This window comes from Poecile atricapillus, chromosome 7, assembly GCF_030490865.1.
Source record: "Poecile atricapillus isolate bPoeAtr1 chromosome 7, bPoeAtr1.hap1, whole genome shotgun sequence".
NCBI classification, from domain to species: domain Eukaryota; kingdom Metazoa; phylum Chordata; class Aves; order Passeriformes; family Paridae; genus Poecile; species Poecile atricapillus.
The window spans coordinates 14,536,018-14,557,931 of record NC_081255.1 but is presented as its reverse complement, the minus strand read 5'-3'; the positions used below and the strand labels follow the sequence as shown (position 1 = coordinate 14,557,931).

At 37.0% G+C, this 21,914-nt stretch overlaps 1 protein-coding gene across 1 annotated transcript in view; it reads right to left on the bottom strand.

The window, feature by feature from the left end:
• Positions 1–21,914, bottom strand: part of COL11A1 (collagen type XI alpha 1 chain) — a 134,026-nt gene that overhangs the window by 9,012 nt on the left and 103,100 nt on the right. Inside the window, exons 44-58 of the mRNA XM_058843143.1 lie at positions 21,780–21,833; positions 18,309–18,362; positions 17,635–17,742; positions 17,071–17,124; positions 16,095–16,148; positions 15,942–15,995; positions 9,532–9,585; positions 8,952–9,059; positions 8,716–8,769; positions 8,370–8,423; positions 7,811–7,864; positions 2,688–2,741; positions 2,204–2,311; positions 2,069–2,122; positions 987–1,040 (exon numbers count right to left, since the gene is read on the bottom strand). Of these exons, the coding sequence (XP_058699126.1) occupies positions 987–1,040; positions 2,069–2,122; positions 2,204–2,311; positions 2,688–2,741; positions 7,811–7,864; positions 8,370–8,423; positions 8,716–8,769; positions 8,952–9,059; positions 9,532–9,585; positions 15,942–15,995; positions 16,095–16,148; positions 17,071–17,124; positions 17,635–17,742; positions 18,309–18,362; positions 21,780–21,833 (972 nt within the window). The remainder of the gene's footprint in view (positions 1–986; positions 1,041–2,068; positions 2,123–2,203; positions 2,312–2,687; positions 2,742–7,810; positions 7,865–8,369; positions 8,424–8,715; positions 8,770–8,951; positions 9,060–9,531; positions 9,586–15,941; positions 15,996–16,094; positions 16,149–17,070; positions 17,125–17,634; positions 17,743–18,308; positions 18,363–21,779; positions 21,834–21,914) is intronic.

The following is a 21,914-nucleotide window of genomic DNA, read 5'->3' as shown; positions in this document are numbered from 1 at the left end:
AAAATACAGTTAACATACATTAAAGTAAATGTGTTGTAAACATATAAATTACACCTTTCACATGTTACCACTGTTGCTTGTCAACAATCGACCTGAAAACAAGTTATTCTAAAAGCATATTTATTATATTTATTATAACATATTTATTATATGTTTATTTACTATTTATATGTTTCTTTAATATTTATTTATGTTATATTTATTTAACACATTTATTATATTAAAAGCATATTTATTATATATATTCTAAAAGCATATGGTTAGATGGTCTTTCAGATTTTCAGATTACTTACAAGTTGTGACTATTTATTCAGTGAAAGATCTAAGTGCAAGGCAGCCCTTACTGACACCGGTACAGAAATCACAGTACCCTGGGCACAAATTTCATACCAATTTTCACATGTAGCTGCTATTAGCATCTCACAGAGCTCCACATGTGATATGGCTGCATAAACAGCTGATCCAAGAAGATAAACAAAACCTGCAGTTCACAAGGCACTGTCATATTCATGTCACTTTCTCGATAGTTTTTCTCTGATACACAGGCAATCAATATATTGTTGGGACTCCATAGGAAAACGCTATCCCAGATGTCTCAATCCATTATTTCAAAAGAAAGTATTATAGCTTTTAAATATTTATATTCCATTCTTTTAAATAGCAATCGCCAATACTCATTATTTCTACTTGCTTTGTTCTTGTAAATCTGGCAGTTGTCTTTACATCAATATCTCCAGGATTTTCACTGCAAGGATCACATGGTCAATAGATTACCACACAGGCAGTAATCTTTTTCTTTCTAGGTGTTTCCAGGATATCAAATATGGCTTAAAACTTCATGATGACTGTAAAGGCTGTGGGAAGCTGTTTGATAGGCATGGTGCAATGCCTTGCTGATACAAACCCTACTGCTTCTTTTTGCTAATTTTATACAGATTTTAGACCAGACTGAAGTTACAAAGCCACAACCAATTAGCAAAGCATACCTTCTCTCCTTTGGAGCCTGGGTCTCCTTTCAGTCCAGGCAAGCCAGGTGGGCCCTATGTAAATCAAGGGAAGTAATGTTAAAATGAGTTGTAACATCCCACTCAGATCATGTTTTCTTGAAATGTTATTAAAGGCAGTTCAAATCAAAGTACACATTCAGTGGTTGATGGTTGTGATTGATGGTGTGATTAAGAGTTCGAGATGAAGTATGTTTAAAAAATCATAATGATGCTACAGCGGTATTTCCTTTATAATTAAAAATCTATAAGGGGTTGTATGACTAGAAATCTATGAAGCAGAGGGTGAACTAAATGTGAGAAATATTTAGATTTTATAAGAATGGCTGATTTTGTGCAATTTGTACAAAGTGAGGTAAAAAATGCAGGCCATGCAGTGCCTGTACAATAGACATGAATTTTTCAGAAGCTGTTAATCTCACAGTGCCCATGTCCATGAGGAGTAGAGCCACTACACTGTGTCTGTCTCCTCACCACTGCTCTCCTGGTGGCAGTGGACAACTTCTGATATGAATAGGAGTGATAAGAGACCTTTTCCACCTGGCACATATTCAAAAATGCCATAACATTTCATGTACAAAATATTATTCAGTGCTTAGGGTTTCCATCTCCACTTCAGGATATCACTAGATGCAAAAGCCTAGGCAAATACATAATTCATGAATGAAATGTGAAATTTTTAAGCTTCTGGAATGCAGAATCAGACTTTTCACCTGCAGTGTGTTGTGCTCTACTGCAAATCAGGCTTCGTACTCTCCTGATAGCAGTCTCCTGTGGAGGATGGGAGGGAAAGGAGGGAAACCTAACTCAGAAGCATAACAACTTTATTTTCTTGAAATCCAAAATTAAGTTGAAGCAATGCATTGAAAAATTCTTGTTGAGCTGACAGGAAGTCTGTGCATTTGTAAGCATGTAGTTATTATGTTTTGTATGAAATAATAGTTCATTAATATACTCAGCTCCAGATTTTAACAGAATATTCAAGGTCTCAAATGTTAGAAGAGAGATCTTTGGTGATGTTTTTGGAGGCTTCTGTGACTGACATGTGGGAAAAGGATGCTCACCAGAGGTCCAGGAGGGCCATCCTGACCTGGTGCTCCAGGCATACCTTGTTCTCCCTAGAAAAAACAACAAGCTGGTTTTACCAGAGTATAAACAGGAAATGCAACATTTAAGCTATTTTGTGCACTGTTACTTACCACAGGGCCAGGAATGCCCCGGAGACCCTCTGGGCCAGGTTTTCCTGCAGGGCCCTGTGGACCAACTGGCCCTGTTTTTCCAGGAGCCCCTTCTGCACCAGGTTCACCCTGGAAAGAACAGACCAGGTCAGAGAGGGGGGATAATCAGTTTGGCACTGGAGGGATGTACAAGAGGCAAAGTGTTTTTTAAAAGCCAGAGTTCTGCACAGGACAATTTCCTGAGTGAAATGGCTCTGGCTTCATAGAGAGACGCGGGGCCAGCAGAGCAGGTTCCCCTTGCTTGTTACAGCTGAGCTGTGTTGGGCCTGCACTGCTGGCTCCACTCCATTACATATTCCTACTAATTCTGGGTCTGAATTTGGATTTTACAGATTACCTATTATTACTTTGAAAAGTTCCACACTCAGTGCATCATAAGCAATTTACTTTTAATTTATAAACAGTTTATATGTCTATGCTTCAAAAAAAATCTTCAGTGTATTACCTTTGCACCTTTTTCACCTTGTCTGCCTTCAGCACCCGTTGCTCCAGGAGGTCCCTGTAAAATATGGACACTGAGCTCATAATCTCAGGTTTTTTCAAATATAAATGGTGAAAAACATTCTGAAAGTGCAATTCCTGCTATATTAATAAGTAGAAAATGCTTACAAAATAACATTAAATTTTTTTTTTTTGACATTTTATTCACAGGATAAAAAATACCAAACAGGTCTTATTCCCCTATAAAATTTTCTGGGTTTTTAGAATATCTAAAAGATGATGATGTTCAAACCAAAGAATTAGCTTGGGGAAAAAAAAAAAAAAGCAAAACAGGATAGAAAAAAGGCAGTACAAATTTATATGAACAATAACAATTAATTTTAAACTTGTTTTGCATTGACTTCTATCTATTCACTGTAGTTTATCCACTGATTTCAGAAAGGCTTTTCTTTCTGCAGCATGGCAAATACTTTATTCTCTAAGTCAGGGATGGGCTCAGTAAGGTGCCTGATTACATTTGGACATCCAAAAATTGACATATGATCCACTAAATATGAAAGTGAAAAATAAAAAGACATTTTTCTCCTCCAAAACATCAAGGGCTGTTTTTTAGGTCAGGTAATTAATATTCATAGCTTCAGTTATGAACAGGAGCAGTGTCTAGAATTTAATGTACTCTTCTGGAAATGGTTCTCTTATATGCTTAGTTTAGAAAAGATGCACTCAAGATAATGGACCAACTGTTCTCCTACAAGGTTAATTTTCAGCCTGGGAAACGTCTTTATTACAAGTAGCTATTTCTTTCCAACCAATGAGCAGCTTAAAGGAAAATGAAAGAGAAGTGACCGTGCTCAAATGCTGTGATTTTGTGAATCTATATAAGACTCATCTGTTCATTAATGCAACAAGCAGATTGTTATGTAGAAACTAAAAAAGAAGTTCTGAAGACCAGCAACTAGAAAAATTCAATCACTTCCATTTATTTACTGCTCTTTGCTTCTTAACAACATACAGAAAAGCAATTCTGGCTCCCTAAAGGTAAAGCACCAGAACACAATTTTAGTTTTACAAATACGAACTGTACTTCCAGTCAAGCATCTGCCTGTTTGCTTTATGAGCTCAGGGTTTTGGATCAGTGTTTGACCTAAAGCCATATTTTATACGAGAGTTGAATTTAGCCCACATTTTTTATAGCCTGATATATTTCACTGTCCACTGTTACTGGCACATACCTTGAGCAACTCCACTGGTTTGAATTCCAGGAAATTTATATTCATTTTATAGCTATTTACATAGAAGTATATTAAGATAATTTGCTTCTGAAATTAAGCTTTCTCCAGGGTGACACTGAACATCTGCAGCACTGCATGAACCTTTTGGCCAACAGAGATACCTCAGACTTTACGTCAAAAATAATGCCAAATGAATTGCCCACAGAGGACTTTGACCATTTGCTGTGGGTATCAATAGCTTTTTTCTTTGGTATTTTTTAGAGCTTCAAGGGGTAAAGGACTTAGTTTTAGTTCTTCAAAATACAGAGAAGCTTAAAAGCCAAATTTTGTCTCTTTAAAACAGGAAGAATATTTTAAATCGCGGCTGTTCCAATAATAATTATTAATGTCTGATGCATGTACCCCTTTGTGTAGTTGTAATTTGTTGGGTGGATCAGAGTTTGCAATGATAACAAGAAAGATCAACATGTACATAAATAAACCCAGAAACATTTTAGAAACATGACTTTTTTTCTTACATGAATTAATTTACATGTCCATTGTCTTTACTGCTTGAAAATTCCTTTCCCTGAAGTTCCCATATGTATTATAACCCACCCTATCTAAGAAACTGAAAAGGGTTGAATGTGGCAGTCTGCACTTGAGAAATATGGTCCCTGCATAATCTAGAAATGCAGCTGCAGCATGGATTAATTAGCAGGGCTAAACCCACTGTGATGGCGAAAATACAAATACAATGACTGACGAGTGCTGAGCAGGGAGTGCTCATTTTAGCCAGTGCCAAGGCTGCCCCAGGCACAGAGCTGCTGCAGGAGCCAGTGGCCTGGCACTGCTGGGCTTCTGCAGAGACAAACTGCTCATTATTATTTATCTTACCTTCCTACACTGCCATTGGTGGAGACTGGGAAATTTTAACTGACAGAAAGGAATTCTGTAACAGTATTTTACATTAGTGCACGATTCTCCCCTCACCCCAGCTACCATGCTGATTTTTATGAACATTGCGCTGTAATTTTGGACATGCTGCTTGATACATTTTATGAACCAAGAAGACAAAAGAAATCATGCAGAAACAAACTTGTTCTCAATTTTTGTTATGTGAATCTATTGAATTTTTTTCTCTGTTCTTCCATATTTCATTAAAATAATTTAAATTGTTGTTTATAGCTGTCTGTCATCTGGCTTAAAACACGACTTCCAACACAGAAAACCATTACCACATTTCATTTGCCTGCTGAGATAGGAACCTGGAGTATTGTTAGGTATTCTGTGCATTTGCAATCAAGAGAGAAAATCAGTTTAATTTTTAAGTGCTGAGTACATCCTGCTGAGGCAGCACCATGCTGTACCCAAAATGGAAAAAAATCTCCTTCATAGAAACACTTTATTTTTTCCAAAGTTATTCAATATTGTGTTTAAAGGCAACAAATCAAATAAACTTCTGCTTTGCAAAACTGCTGGCTTTGCTTCAGTGTAGACGTCTCCTTTTAATGGAAGAAGATGGTATGGCCTCCAGTTGAGAACAAAAATATATCTTATTCTTGAGCTTTAAATTCTAACACCTTTTGGTTGTTATGTGGAGGTTTATGTGTATGTGATGTGGACATCTGGTTGTCACTCCTGGGGAAAGCAGCCCAGCAGCAGATCCCAAAGCTCAAGTGCCTGGCACACTGAAGGGCTGGGAGGAACACAGGCAAGGAGTGCTGTCTGTGCTGGTCTGTATTGATTGCATATTGATCTGAAGGAAAAATACTCTCTGATGGTGTCTTTTCCTCTTTTTAGCATTTTTCAGATGGAAATCAATGAATTCAATCTAGACTACGGTATGGCAAACCAAAAAGAAGTCCCAAAAGTAAGAGCAAGGGACTAAGTTTCAGAAAAATAATAATAACAACATAACTGTAGAGGGGTTCAGTCTGTATCTCTATTTCTAGAGAAGCAGCCACAACTACTACCATTACTTGCAGCTAAATTACATTGATGTATAAAACCTTCTGAGCATGCATTTTTCTGATCTGTTGCATACACAGATCATTTAAGAAGTCAGAATATGTAAAATAATAATTACTTTTTAATGAAAATTTAAAAAAAATCACTTTAAAAGACTTTATCAATTAGTCACAATCAATGACTTTATCAACGTCACAAAAGTCACCCTTTGTAGATTATGGTTTTGTCTTTTAAATTTCTTAGATACAAAGGAAAAACTATTTATGTCCATGTCTTTCACTAGAATTTGCTTCTCAGGGAGAGCTGGAGAAACTTTGTAATTCTGTAACTAAACAGAGATTGCTCAAAACTCTTACATCTGGTAATAAACATGATTTCAGAAGACCGGGCAGTAAAACTGAGGTCAGGACAGTTACAAAATAGAATGGAAGAGGGGAATGAAAATGAATAATAAAATAAGGATCCTACTGTTGAGGATTTCAAGAGCCTTTAACTAAAAGTATGAATTCTGAGCTCTGCCAGCTCATTATTTTAGATAGACAAACAAAAAAATGGAATATTGCTTTCTAGTAGTATAGCCAGAGTTGCACCTCACCAACAGCAATATTACTGCTGAAACTGTGTCCTCAATCCAAATTAAAAGATTCTTATTGGGGCTTTTTCTTGAAATTGATTCTACCATAAAGTGATGAAAACTAATGAAAAGCATTTTTTCCTGCTAAGTATGAACCTTTCAGTCTTTCACTGTTTCTTTCTAGTGTAACATCAATATAATACATATTCTCTACAAGCTTGAAACATTCTGGTAGTCAAGTAATGTAGAATCTGATTCTACAAAATGTTTTCTTCAAAATTCAGAAAGGAACTACATTGCAATATTTAGCCATGCATTTTTCCTAGACTGGAATGTGTCAAATCACAATTTCCCATTTGACCATACAGGTAACATGGAATTTGTGCTTCAAAATTGTTTTTTTTTTTTGTCTAGGTGCATATAGAATATAGCCCATCTGGGAGGAGTAAGCTATTGCCTTTCTGTATGATAAAGCAGGAAGATTGAATTTGATGTCAAGCAAACATACTAATTGCTAATATTCAATTGAACCATTTTTCAGTTCTAATAAGGTTGCTAATGCTACCATAATCATTTAGAACATTATAAATACTTTGCATATTGGTGGAGCAAATAGATAACTGTGTAAAATAAATAAAACTAATTAGGCATGTCAGTTCACTCAAGCCCATTAAATCAAGAAATTTAACATATTTTGTTAAATAATTCTCAGCTTACATTTAATAATGACACTTCTGTTTTTTAAAGTGTAAAAGCTGCATCTAATTGCTCTCTGGAGCAGACCTAAGGGTTGACGCATCTACTACAGTTCTATGACTGCAACATTATTTACTGGGTTTGATTAACTATATTTGTAAAGCCTGTGAACCTTCAAAGGCCTTAGAAATAATGGAATAGCTTCATAAATTACAGGAATGTCTGCCTGTTAGTTTTGCAGAGGGGATGACACACTTTTTCACAATAGCTGCACTGAAATGATTTTATTTCTGAGACTAAAGACACCACAAGACACATTCTTCCTGCTCCCTGATAGCAGATATGTGCCTAAAGGTGATGTCTGCTATTACTGTCCTACTAACTTCTGTCAGCAGACTGATTGAGTAGACACTGAATTCTTGAGTGAAAAGAAAAAGCACCTTTATAGATAAGCAATACATTCTTCCCTAGGTATTTTTGTTCTTATATTCCATGTTAGGCATGTTAAAGGACTTTCTCTGCTGTTTCTATTTTTTCATTTCTCTCATTACACTACTTTAAAGAAATCACAAATGTCATATATGAGTGTCCCAGCATAGAACAAGTAGCTGAAATTCTCTAGGACACAGTGTCTCAGAAAGAGGAGTGTACAAGAGAACATGAGATTTTCCTTACTCTTTTCCCAGGAGGACCAGGTGGGCCAGCTTCACCTGAAGGACCTGGTGGACCCTGCAACAGAAAATTAAAAACTCAGCAGTAATAAAGGATGAAGTCAAGGATCTTTATTAAATACCACAGATATCTGCCATGTGTTAGCCTCTTTCAGTGGACAGAATCTAGAAATAGAACTTTGATGCTTAATATGGGTATTGGTCAGATACTGCTTAAGATCTTGGCATAATTTCATAAGTTCAGCTAATGAAGATTATTTGGCTGCAGCATTTCTTATGCTCAGATCTGCTCTATTTTTAGTGCTCCTCAGCAGCTCCAGCACAAATCCTTTAACACATCACTACTTCCAAAAGAACTTGAGCTCTTGCTTATGTTACTGTAATATGGGCAGTTCTACCTCTGCAAGGAAATAAATAGTGGTTTTCCAGTATAATAGAAAAAGCATCCACTCTGAAAATATTTTTAAGAGTATGACTGCATAGAAACCACTGATTTGGCTAAAGATACTTTCTTATCATCAGAGAGATCATGCAGGTCAAATAAAATGAGAGAAAAATCTTACAGGTTGACCAGGATCACCATCTTCACCCTTCTCTCCACCAACACCATCCTGACCCTACAGAATCAAGGAAAATAAACAAAATTAAAAATTCAGCTAATTTAAGTCACTGACTTTCATACATGAATATAAAAGCACTATTTTTCTACAGAGCATTTTTCCAACAACATTATTTTTCAAAACTTTTTGAAGATTTCTAAATGTTTTTAAAGCCTCGAGAAATGAGTGAACAGAAAAGCAATGGATCTTACAGGCAAGAGCTCGTGCCCAGACAAGAAAGAGACAGGGTCAACTAGAATTAAGTGCAAACTAAGACTTCGACATAAAACTGTTTTTAAGCTATACTTACAGCTGGACCAGGTTCCCCAGGGGGACCAGGATCACCAGGAAAACCAACTGGGCCCTAGATCAGGAAAAAAAGCAAGGAATGTGTCATCCATTGCCAAGCAGGTAACACTTATCACAAATCTTGTATGAAGCATATAATGAACGTAGTGCAGTTGTAGAAAATGCTATGGTTCTGTATTCACACAACTTCAGCAATGCTTCACAGTGGTTTGGGTTAGAATCATGAAGCTCACTTACTGGGTTACCCTTAGGCCCATCATCACCTGGAGGTCCTTTAGCACCTGGTGGTCCGGCTGCTCCAGGCGGACCAGCTTCACCTTTTTCTCCCCTTTCACCTTTGGGACCCTGTGGAAAACACATGAACACAAAAATGCCATCTGGAAATGGAAGGGCCAAAAAAATGAATCACAATGGCAAACTAATTTTTTTCAGACAAGGCCCATGTCTGTCACTCCTCAATAAATACTGGCATGTGAGTGGGAAATTAGGACCTTTCAGGTCAAGTGCCAAATTCTGTACCCAGTTTGCATCAGTGAACTGTTTCCAGAAAGAAAAAGATGCAAGTCAGAGTGAATACTTATGGAATGAAAAATAGGTATTCTTTTGAGAAATCTCCATCCTCTGTTAGTACAAGATGTGGCTAATATTATATGGAAACAAATGTCACTTTAAAGGTGTAAGTTCTTCACTGAAAATTCAAAGAAAACATGCACAAGGACACAAGTGATCTGAGGAAATTCTTACCAAAGCAAGTACTGTCAGATACCTCAGTTCACCATAATAAATATTAATGATAAGACAGCAACATAATACTCACAGCTGTTCCAGATTCTCCAGGAGGTCCAGGGTTACCAGCTTCTCCAGGCTCACCCTATAGATGCATAAGAATAAATTTATTAGTCATCAGGGAGAATATTTCTATGAATTTACTTCTGTTACTACATATTCTTCCCATGCTTATTTATAAAAACAACATATAGGAACTGTTTTTTATTTGGTCTGCCAAATAAAATGGGGTTATATATATGGTTTTGCAGAACTGGAATTAGAAATTTGAGAGATAATACATCAAACAAATGTTTTCTTGAGCCAGGGAGGCTAAACTTCCCTTTGGGCTTTGGGAGATGTTCCCCTTTATTATCACATATACTGCAAATTTCCTCTTTGTGATTATTGCTATAGCTACTGTTAGAAGAAGAAAAAAATTATATAAAGACCTAAGGATGAACTAATAGCATCAGTTAGAAAAACTTTCTCCACAGGCTTCAGAGCTGTGTGTTATGTATTTACCACTGATGGAATTTATTTCGTAAAGTAGCTGGCTTTCAGATGATACTGTGTGAAAAGAAAATCTCTTCAAGTCAAAGATTGTGCTCTACTAAGTGAACATTTAAGATAACTCAGTCTCCTTCTGAGCTAATACACAGTATTAGCTCAAGGACTGTGTTTTCAATTCTTCATTTTAAAGTTTAGTTATGACCAATTATTTTCTAGCTTAGTGGTCTGATGCATAAATTTTTATAGAATACTCTTCTGTTACTATGATATTTAGTTATTAGCATCACAGAGACACAAATCATGGAAGAGTAACAGAATATGCTTTGTGATTGTTATGAAGTGCTTAGATAAGGAACACATACTCTTATCCCAAAGGATTTTTCAATCCAACTGCTAATGGGAGGAATTTTTCCCCCAAAATATATTCTTTTTCCAAGCCAAATGAATGTTGCCAGCAATTACATCTACGAACAAGAATAGTTCAGTGCTGGAAATGCATTTTACCAAATCATTTACTGCATTCACAGAATTGGAATAAATTTGTGTGTCCTTCCTAACCTGTGTGACCTGCATGCCCCTCTTCATTATACAACAATTCAATTAATTCATGCATGCCTGTCATTCTCATGTGGTCAGTATAAAACTATAAATCACAAAATACAATTTTAAAACAAAGCTTATGGTGTATATACTGAACTTTTTTCAGTGAAGATCATGAAGCAGCATGATAACCTCACAGGGGCCAGAATTTGGCCCAGTGCAAATATTTCATTAGATTAAAGGAAAATATTTCAGTACCTCTCAATTGAATTCCAGACTAGGATAATTGACAGCCGATATTTTAGGAGCAATATTAAAATGTCCTTCAAAAAGAGCACTATGAAAGGGTGAATACACCTTTAGAAACTCAGGTATGTTTTGTTAGATATACTTAAATTTATAGGAACCTCAAAAATTAATGATCCCTTTTAGTGTCTAATACTAATTTTCTTTTGTGATGTAGCATTCATTTTAAAACAAAACAAAATCCATAGTGGATGCTTCAGATCAATAAGCAGTAAGTATATTTTCTAGGAAAATTCATACTCTTCATTTCCTTATTCCCTGCACAGCATTTACTGAGTCTGCAGCCCCAGTGGTAACTGGGATTTTGTCCATGCCTACTATCAATCGATTGAGATTTTTGTAGCAACAGAGAATGAAGTCTGCAATCAGCAAAAATATGTTATTCAAGTCAGTAACTATACTATAGCCACAAAGTGCTCTATATAGAGCGTTTCCAAAGGTGAGCCCATGGCAGGACAAAACAGAGCAGTGACATAAGAGCACTGATTGTGCCCAGCCTTTGCTGGCAGGCCCTTGTGCAGTGTAATCCCCTTGGCAGCTTCTCAGAGGGAGAGTCCTTTTTCTGCCTTTCTGCCTAATGATATTGTAATTTATAATGATCCACGTTAGATTTATGATATGATTCTTACCCTTCCTGTTGACAAACACATGTTCATTCTATCATGCCACACTGGGCTGCCTCTGACCTGCAGGTGGGAGCACTGGGGGTGCCTGCTCCAGCACACATGGAGATGTTGGTCTGTGCACAGCAGCTGCCCAGCAAGCAGCAGTGTGGGAAACTGAGAAATTGGAAGGGCTAGAAAATGTCAAGATGTTCCCTTAAAGGGCATTTGTGAAAGATGAGACCAGTTAAAGTTTCATCTCACATTAATATTTCTATATCATTGCTCTACTAAAAAATGTGCCTTTTCCATGTATGCAGTCCTTGTTTTATCTGACAGTGATTTTTATATTCTAAGTATTAGGTTCTATGAAATGCTATATTTGGTTTAGATAGCTGTTAAAGGAGTTAAACAGTGTTTTGATAGAGAAGATTGTAGATGATATATATTTACAGAGTGCATATTTATAGCTACTAAAACCTGTGTAATCTATAGTTGTTGTTGGCCCTTGTCTTTCTTTTCATTTTTAATAGCAATGGCATTCATTCAGAATCTGATGCACCTTCTCCATGAGAAATATTTTGTCTTCTATTGGGAAACAGATTTTATGATCTAATAATAGATTTATTCCATCTCTGGAGATTTTTCTCTCTTTTGTTAGCAGTTCAGATCTTTTAAAAGTTACTGTGGTCTTTCTTAGGCAAAGCCTTCCTCTGACAGAATTTCAACAAGGAAAGGCAGACATCTTAAATTAGAAAGGATCATGTCATTTTGCAGACATGCTTAATTCTGAAAACCTCCTTGGATTAAGCAAGCAAAATGGTTTCTACCAAGCTAGGCAAATTAGTTTAAAAGTTAAAATGTAAAAAACATTATTAAAAAGTTTTAAGGTTTAAAAAATACTGTTTTCCTTATGATCTGTCCATACAAAGCACAGAAATAGTGGATGGAAGGCTGCCACCTTTTGGTTAAATTCTGGGATGTGGTGTTTCATTCTATAACAATGAGAGGAAGCTTTGCAACTGACAGTGTTGTGAAAATTTAGTTTTGCTCCTTTTTGCCATTCTCACAAAAAGCAAAAAAACAAGAAAAACCCCAAACAAACAAAAGAGAAATTGTAACTTTAGAAGAGACTCTCCTTTGCATAGGTCTGCATATGTGTTATAGTTAATGGCTCTATGGATAACTAAATTTATTTGAGAGAAATTCTAAAGGCTGTGTTTTCTGGGAGGGCTCTTGTTTACAAGCATGTTGGAGAGATGGAGAAGGATGAGAAAAAATCACAGTCAGTAGGTCATGTAAAGTTATTGAAAGTAATTTGTTAGGATGGGTATCCAGGTAGCCTAAACTGTCACAGACACACCTTGATTAGGTATCTTAGCAATGTCTACACATATGTGTATAGAAAAATGATATGCATGCATAAACTTGTCTGTGAACACTTATCAAACATGTTTCTAAACTTAGAGCCAGGATACTCAATTGATTTTGTTCTCTCACTTCCATCTGCAGTACAAATCAATGATTAAGCATGAGAACTATTGATCTCACTTGTTTATTGTGTGGGACTCCTTATTAGTGCACTACTTTGGAAAGTTTTTAGAATAATATAATAGGAGGAAATTTAAACCCAGATGAGTATAGTGTTTTTCTAACACCAGACTTTTTCATGCAGTAAACCAGCTCTGAGAGGCTACAGAACAAATGCTTAGGTTCTGCAGATGCTGAGTTTGCACTGCACTCTAACTCTGATGGTTTATAATGTGCTGTGGAAGGAAGTAGGGGAAGAACAGCACAGTGCTCAGTGTGATTGTGATTAATATTATCACAAATTAGTTATCACAAATTAATCCAAATTAGAAAGGCAAATTTATTTCATTAGGTTTTGTAGAAGTGTGGGGTTAACATTACTTAATCTGTTTCCCCTGTGTTGTAAATTCTTATGTACATTCTAAGGCACAGGTTAGAGAATTCACGAGCAACTTCCTGGCTATTTAGAATATCTGCATGTTAGACCTTTGATATCAAATCAGAGATAAGTGCATGTAGGTGTAGGTACATTTTGATTTTCCACTTCTTAATTAAAAGCAGAAGAAAGTGACTGCTCTTGGTGTGGCAGCTGGATTTAAGTGGTTCTGCTGAGTGTCAGACTCCAGGCCCTTGGTGGAGGTTACAGCATTAATAATGCAGGGCTACAGGAGCATTTGCAGTGCTGATGCCTTTGAGCATTCAGGTCCTTGTGTGCAGAGCAGGGGAAACAAGAAGCTAGTTAAAAATGCATGGCACTAAGTGTGACAAAATTTGTGTATCTCTGCCAGAAGATAAGGGGACTTTGAAACCCCTGTATTAATGAAAAAATATTTCCTGGTCAAACCATAAAAGTATGCAAGTGAGCAAACCTGATTCAACAGTGACAGCGATGACGCCAAAATGTTTTTCCACATTCTTCACTGACTGCATTGAATTATCTGAAGTATGGTGTGCCTTTCCCAAAAGGGGTGCAGGGGCCAAAGCATGCTGACATAACACGGAAAACATTGGAGGAAAAATGTGTGGGAAGAAAAAAAAAAGGAAAAATGCATGTTTTGTTTAAAAGCATGACCTGTCCTCCCACTGCAGCAGCTCCCCCTGACAAAACAACTCTTGATGATATCTCAGCTTGAAATCTCATTAAATGGAATTGAAATTAAGGAAGATATCCTAACAAGGAAAATACCCTGGCATGTACTAACACCTGAGGAGGTGGAGGAGGGAGGAAAGTAATTACAATTAATATAAACTTCCAAAATAATACTCTTGCAAGCTTCTCTTTGTTAATGTAGAGATATGGAATATAAGCTAGGAAAATAAAAAGCAAGGAAATAAAAAATGACAACCAAGTGATAAACAGTCTGAACTTCACATTCTTGAATTAAATTTCATGGCCTAATCATCACAAACAGTGATTCTAAATCACACAGATGAGTTGCAGGGAGAAACAAAGGAGGAAGGAGTTCAATATAAGGCAAAGTGTTTAGAAAATGGCAGGAATATAATTTGATCATGAAATGCTAATAAACAAAGAGGTGACTGAAACCAATGGCAAAATTCCCATCCAGTTTAACAGGCCACAGTATTACACAAGGTGGGTTTTTTTAAAGCACTGAATATAATTCGGTGCTACCCTGAATGTTCTCATAATTAACAGTTTTCTCAGTATTGGTCACAGGAAAATTTTTTCTTCCTACAATGCCCATTATTTTCTATATTCCAGGGACACACAGCCTCTTTTCCCAGTAACTTTATATTTCTCTCAAATCTTAGATTGTGTCACATTTTTGGTACTCCTCCCAGAGAGAAAACTACAAAACCTGCAGTCCTCCACAATGCCAAGATCTTTTTTAAAGTAGACTGGATGAACAATGCCATGAACTTGGGACATTAGAAAGAATAGCCTTGTTAATAACACAGTCAAACAGGAGGGCATAGTGTTTTGAGTGTCTTGTACAATTTTGGGGAATAAAGATTGAAAACACCAGAATGCTGCTCCCGAGAGGTGAGCTGATCCTAGGATCCACATCCTGAGAAAAAAGCACTTCAGTGAGGCACTGCCAGCTTGACACAATGACATCTGCTTGGGCTCACTTCCCTCTGCTCTCAATGGACAAGGGGGACAAAGCAGGGTATTTCTCCATCAAACCAAATATTATGTTACATTATTCTAGGACACTCTTCGCCACATCCTAGAGCACTAGCAAGTGATTCAGTTGATGGGCATGTAGAAAAAAAAATAAATTAAACACCTGAAGATTCTTTTAAAAGACTATTTTAGTTAGAAAAAGGGAAATCTTGCTTCATGTTCTGAAAAGTTAATATGGAAAGCTTTCTGAAAAACTACCAATACTGAGATTCTTAGAGATGTCTTTCTAGGATTCACTGACATTGGTGTTTGAATATATGTGATACTCTGCGGCAAATTATTAAAAACTCAAGAGCAATCTACATAGTTTCTCAATAAGCAATTTATAAAGAATACATTTCTATTTTTTTCCTCCAACTTATGCATCCATTCTTTTCCATTTCAAAATTCAGGAAAAAAATAATGTTAAATCTGTAACATTACAGCAAAAGGCTTTTAGGCTTACATAGGTGATGTGGTCAAGGTCATGTAGCTTGATAAAATAAACATAAACAAGCATTTTAAGACTCTCTTTTGAACTTTTTGCTTGCTCAGCACTATATAATAGTTTACTCTGTTGCTTCAAATAAATCACAGAAAAAAAGCCCTTATGTTCCTGCATTCCTCGTCTTTCCTTTAAGAACAAGGAAGATACAGTCTAGCATGTTCCTTGGGTAAAATATGAAGATAACAAATCCCAAACAAACTCACTCCATATCCTGGCAGAAAATTTTCTGAATAGAGAACTGAAAGTAGTGATGAAAATAATTTTAATGAATGAATGTCATGTAGCATTCCTATTCCAATGTTTTCTCTTTCTATGAAGTTTCCATCCACACTCACCTTTTCACCAACACCTCCAACAGAGCCAATTGAGCCTGGGGGGCCTTGGGGACCCTAAAGTGATAAAATATATTTGTTATCCCAAGTATCATTATCCAAAAGAGAGTGCTTATTACTCAATTAGCAAGACAAAAAAAATAGGTGGATTCTTACATCAGCTCCGTTAGGACCCTGGGGACCTCTTGGACCTGGTGGGCCAGGTGGACCCTGTATCAAATAGACAATGTGATATGACAAAATCATAGAACAGATATAATATAGTTACCCTCATGAAGAATTTCTGGCCAATGGAAAATAATATACTCGATCTGTAGAGGGCTTTTAATCTTTGCCATGCAGCAGGGACAGCAGGGCCCGACTGCTGCCTGCTGGGTGAGTTCACAAAGTGACAGGATACCCAGGCTGTGTCACACAGTACCTGAGCTGGACATGACCCAGTGCTTAGGAGCCCCTGAGGACTGGTTCCTCCCCTACAGGTTCTCTGCATGCCCACCCCACTGACAGAGACCCTGGACCAGCTCAAGTGTCTGTGACAGCCCTGGGGCAGAACTGCACCGTGGTGCCTACAGATGGGCAGGAGTGAAGCATCCAGACCTGGCACAAGGTGCTGGGGGTGAATGTAGAGTAGAGAGCTTGCATGGCAGTCAGGAACAGCCCACAAGGCATTCTGTCAGCAGGAGAAACAGCTGGAAAATGCATCACCCAGGGAAAGTAAACAGAGCCAGAGTGTTTACCATCTCCTGGCCTGCAGGTACCTGACGCTGTATGTTAACAACGGCCAGAACTTGAGGAAGGCAGCTCCAGACTCTCTGGTGCAGTGGTACCTACTTTTCATCTTTCTTTCCTGAACCTGATTGTCATTGTCCTGTCTCAGGCACACAAAGCATCTGCTTTGCTATCTCTTTTTCAGTATTTTCTCAGGTCACGTTAATCCCTGCATTAATAATTAGTGTATAGATGTGGGAAAGCAAAGTAAATCCCAGAGAGAGCTTATGTTACAAAAATGTTTCATACTTAGTCTCCAAATTCAGGAGTAGTATCTTATCAAAAGGTGACCTATAGAGAAAATGCAATAGTATATGGAGAATATTTATGTCCTTCAGAGTGACCAGTGGGGAAGAAGTCTTACCATTGGGCCCACATCACCATTTTCACCTTTTTCACCTGGTGGGCCAGGCAGACCCTAAAAAACACAGAGAAGAATACTGTAAGTAGCATCCCTGGAATATTTACTTATAAATATGAAATATTTATACAATATGAAACAATATAAATCAGATCTCCACATCAAACTTTTGAACTTGGGCAGGATGGTGTAATAAGAAGAAAAAGATCTATTTGCACTAACATGGAAAGAAAGGGAAAGGAGTTTTTCATATTACAGTAAATGTATAGATAATCCTAGGGTGCTTAAACTAGGTGACACAATAAATTTGGGGGAAAAAGACCCCAAAAAATGCACACAGAAAGGTTAAACTGGGTGATTTTAAATCACTGCCAGGATTATCCAGAGCTCAGGTGGGAGTCTGGATAATTTATGCTGTGATATATATATATATATGTATATGTAAAGTCCTGCTGCATAAAATCTCTGTATGCTATAATTTATTTAATAGAAGACAGTAGTAATTTACTTTCTGACACAGAAATCAGTGTTCTTACAGATGTAAAGTAAAATAATAAAGGAATTTACCTGTAAGCCAATAGGGCCTGGGGGCCCAGGGAAGCCTCGAGGACCTTCGTCACCTTTTTGGCCAAACATCCCTTGCTGACCTCTTGGGCCTGGCTCTCCATCACCTCCCTGTTGGGAAACAATGAGGAGGAAAACTATCACAGCTCTGATAATAACAACAGGAAAAACTCCATGATTGGAAATGGCTGGAAAACAACTACAAAAGGTCTCAGAATCACACCAGGTGTCTTTACAAATGCATGTTCACCATCTTGGCTGGATGAAATCTGTTACACAAACAGAATACCAGCACATGCTCTGGTTTAATATAGGTCAGTTAGTGCTGCATGTCTCACAAAAATTTTCCCTGAATTCCCCCTCTTGAGACATTCTTTCAACTGCATCTGTACTGAGCTGCCAAACACACCACCAAGCAAGTTCACTGAAAGGATGGCCCCCATTCACTATTTACAGTATTTCATTTTGAATAACTTTTTCAAATTATTGCCCTGCAGTAAATCTGCCACACAGTAACACCCATGCAGGCTTGTTTACAATAAAGAACTGCACGTAAGTGGGCAGGGACAGAACTGTTAGTGCTGTTTTGAAATATATTCCTGAGGAAGGAGCAAACAAAGAAGTCAGTATCAGCTGAGTTATGCAAGGTTGGGGCTGGCTCTGAACAAGCTACTTACAGCTATACCCGGGGCTCCAACGGGACCCTGCAGACCTGGTGGACCCGGAGGACCCTGCAACAAACACACATCCAAAAGGACAAGTTAGTGATTGTGACATCTGCAATGAGACTAAAAGCAAATACAGACATGAGAGAAAACCCGACCTGCATGATCAAAATCTATTCAGCATTTCCATGTTTCTCCATAAAGGATGTAGCATCATTCACAAGCCCGTTCCCTTCAGTACAAACTATTTCTCTCTCAAAAACTCAGATTTTTCACATCTATAATAGACAATGCTGGCATTTGTTAGAGGCTCATTTTTAATGGATAGATAGAATAGTTTCAGAATAGATTTCCATGCAAAAATGAATCAAAATGAATTTTTTTTTGCAATTAAAAATATCATAACTGAGATTTATGCAGAATATCCCTCAACCTTTAAAGCACCATCTAAAAATCTGTCTTTAATTCAAATGCTTATTATTTGGAGTAGTTTTTATGAAACTGCTAATTATTTTTGCAATGGCACAAAGCTTATTTTGACCTCCAGGAGACATGAAAAAGTGCAAGTTCTTGCTGAGCACTGGGAATCACATTCTCTTTGATATTGGGTCTCTTTTCAACTGAATGGTAAAAAAATCCACCAGTCTCTGAGAGGAACATATTTTTTTCATTCTCCCTGCAGAATAATAACTAAGTTATATTGCACATAATTAGAAGTCAGTCATGCAGATGTGATATAATGAAGCTATCAGAGTACAGGAATGCAAGACAGTACTTTATGATGAGGTTCAAATGACGTGTTTGGATCTTGTTTTTGCAACACTAGAGGAAGTAGGCTGATAGACAGTGACACTAAGAAAGCACAAAACAGGCACTAACCTGGCCTTGGCTAACTCTAGTCTATTTCAGATGCCAAGTTGCCTGCAATTTCTAGGCTTCAAACTCTGGTTTAGAACTGAATAATGCTGGGATTTACAGACTTTGTTAGGGCTAAGATTAGATTATTGTGCCCTTTATAAGAGGAATTAAATAAAGGGACCTCTTAAGTTTTGTAGTTTATTTCTTTCTCTGGATTTTATATATATTTTGGAGCATTTTATTTTCTAGGGAGCATGAAGCATCAAGTTCCGTATTTCTTCCCTTTTACAGTTTTGGTTTTGTCCCATACCTGATGGCAATACATGAAACAAAGCTTTCTAGCCTCTGTGATGACATATCTAAATGAAAGGACTCCAAGGAATGCTCCAGCTGACTGGGAAGTGTTACCATGAGAAAGGGATTTGGCATGCATGGATTTTTCTACACTCTTTGAGATGCTTCAGTGTACTTCTTCATTTTATAGGCTCTGGAATGAGGCCTATCCATTTTTAAACTCATTTAAAAACCCATTTTGATATAAAGCACTGTTGGAATGTACTCTGCAATTGATTAATGAGGAGTTATTTGGACACATGGCCAGATTCTTTTTTCCCATTGCTCTGGAGGGCAAATGGAGAAAGACTGATCAGAATCATGAGATAATCTTCAGTTAATTAAGACAGCTGTGGTAACTGTGGAGGTTTTGAAGTTCAAGAGAGGACAGCACATCAACAAAATTGTGCTGTCTTAGCTAGAACACACCAACATAGTTAGGCACAGTATTTTCAAACCTACAAAAATAAACCTTTGTTAGTTTCAATGGGAATTGAAGATTTTTCCAGCTCTTCTTAAACAGGAAAGATGAATCAGTTCTTTGATCAGGATTTTTTTTAATCAGGATCCTTGCTGTGATCAGACTCTAAATGCCCACCAAGGCCTTTTGTGGTGGTTTGAGATTCTAAATATCTGTTCTTTATGTCCTGTGTTTTCAGAACTGGGTACTTCCTCTTCAGAACCTTTCAGAGGTGACCAACAAGCCCTTTCTCCTTGCCCCAATAGGCATCTGCTAGCATGTGGAAGGGAAAGCAGATTTAAAATAAACACATTCTGAAATTGTCAGGGTTGAACGACTGCAATTGAGGGCAAATAGATTCAAGACATGTGACTTCAACTGGAGTTACATTCACTTCAACTAAGGACTCAACACTGAATCCTGTATTTCTAGAAAAATGTGTAGTATTCTCAAGTGCGTTAAACCTCGAGACTGGGAGTCCAGGATACATTCTCAAATGATAATTCTGAAGACACTTTATTTGTAAAGCAGGTCTTCTGGAAAAGGCCCAAATGCATCAGTACTCACTATGGGAACAGTGGTCACAGTCTAATGCTCAGCATAACTAGCTGTGCTCAAATTATCTGAAACAGAAGAGCGCAGTTTGTGTTTTGTTTTTTTTTTAATTTCTCTGATGCAAAGCATCTCTAAAGAAGAGGCATGGCAAAGGGGAAAACAGGATGTGCCTGTGATCCCATGCAAAGCCTGAAGTGGAATTGGATCAGAGGTTGGAACTAGCTGATCCTGAAGCTCATTTCCAGCCCAAGTCATTCTGTGATTCTGTGATTCTATGACCTGTGATTTTCTTGAGTATGTACATATCCTCCCATAAACATCCTAATATGTATTATTGATAATATGATAATAAGATAATATGTAAGCCATAAATTTGGTGTAATTTTTAATAGTAATATACTGTTCTGTAACTTGTTAATGTCAAAAAATCACACTGTTTTCAAGATAAATATACTTAGCCACGAATACCCCTGTGATGAGTTTGGAGCTTTGCTAATTGTGAATAGTGTTGAAATATAACAATAAGAGGGAACATTCTGCCATTACTTCTCAATTTTAAGGAAAAGTATTCAGTAAAGTACCACTTTATCTAGAAATTGAACAGAAGTGAAAGCATACAATTTTGAATTTTTGGGAAAGAAACAACAATCAAACAGAAATAAATAAATAAATGCTTGTTTTATTCCTTCCAGCTTCAAATTTCACAGTGAAAAAGTTTAATTTTATATGTCTGGCCTAAATAAAAAGCAGAAGTGTCTGAACTTCAGAATTAATTTTTGAAGGCAGAAAAATGTCAAATAAAAGTAGTTAGAAACCTGGTTAGTCCTAGGTTCACTAATAGGCCTAATGATAATATATGAAAACTTTTATAAGCCATTTCATCTGCCATCAGTTAATTGTGCTCCCCAAGAATTAGATAACCTCTAAAAAAATTAAAAACTACATTAGTAGATTCCTCTAGTGTGTCTCCATAGTTTTCATCCTCCAGATCAAATGCAGAACAGAGGAATTTCACTGATACAGGAAAGGTGCTTAAGAACGTAGTTTACATTTGTAATGATTCTGTAATCTCTAGGAATATGAGCAATACTGAATACATGTTGGGATTTGTAGGTACACACCTCTAGTGTTGCATTAAAAGACCATTATTTTGAAGGAACATTTTAAGTGTCTTTGTTTCTGCTCACTTATGTAGCAAGGCTACCTGCATACTTCATGCATGAACACCTTTTATTTATAAAGAATAGATGTAATGCACGAAGGATTTTGCTACTCACGTTTTCTCCTTTGTCACCTTTACTTCCTTTCTGACCTGGTTCACCAATTTCACCCTGTAATTAAAATTAAAAGTTAAACTTGTTTACAATGGTCTCCTTCACACTTAGCTGAAGTCAGTATCACAGTATCTCTAA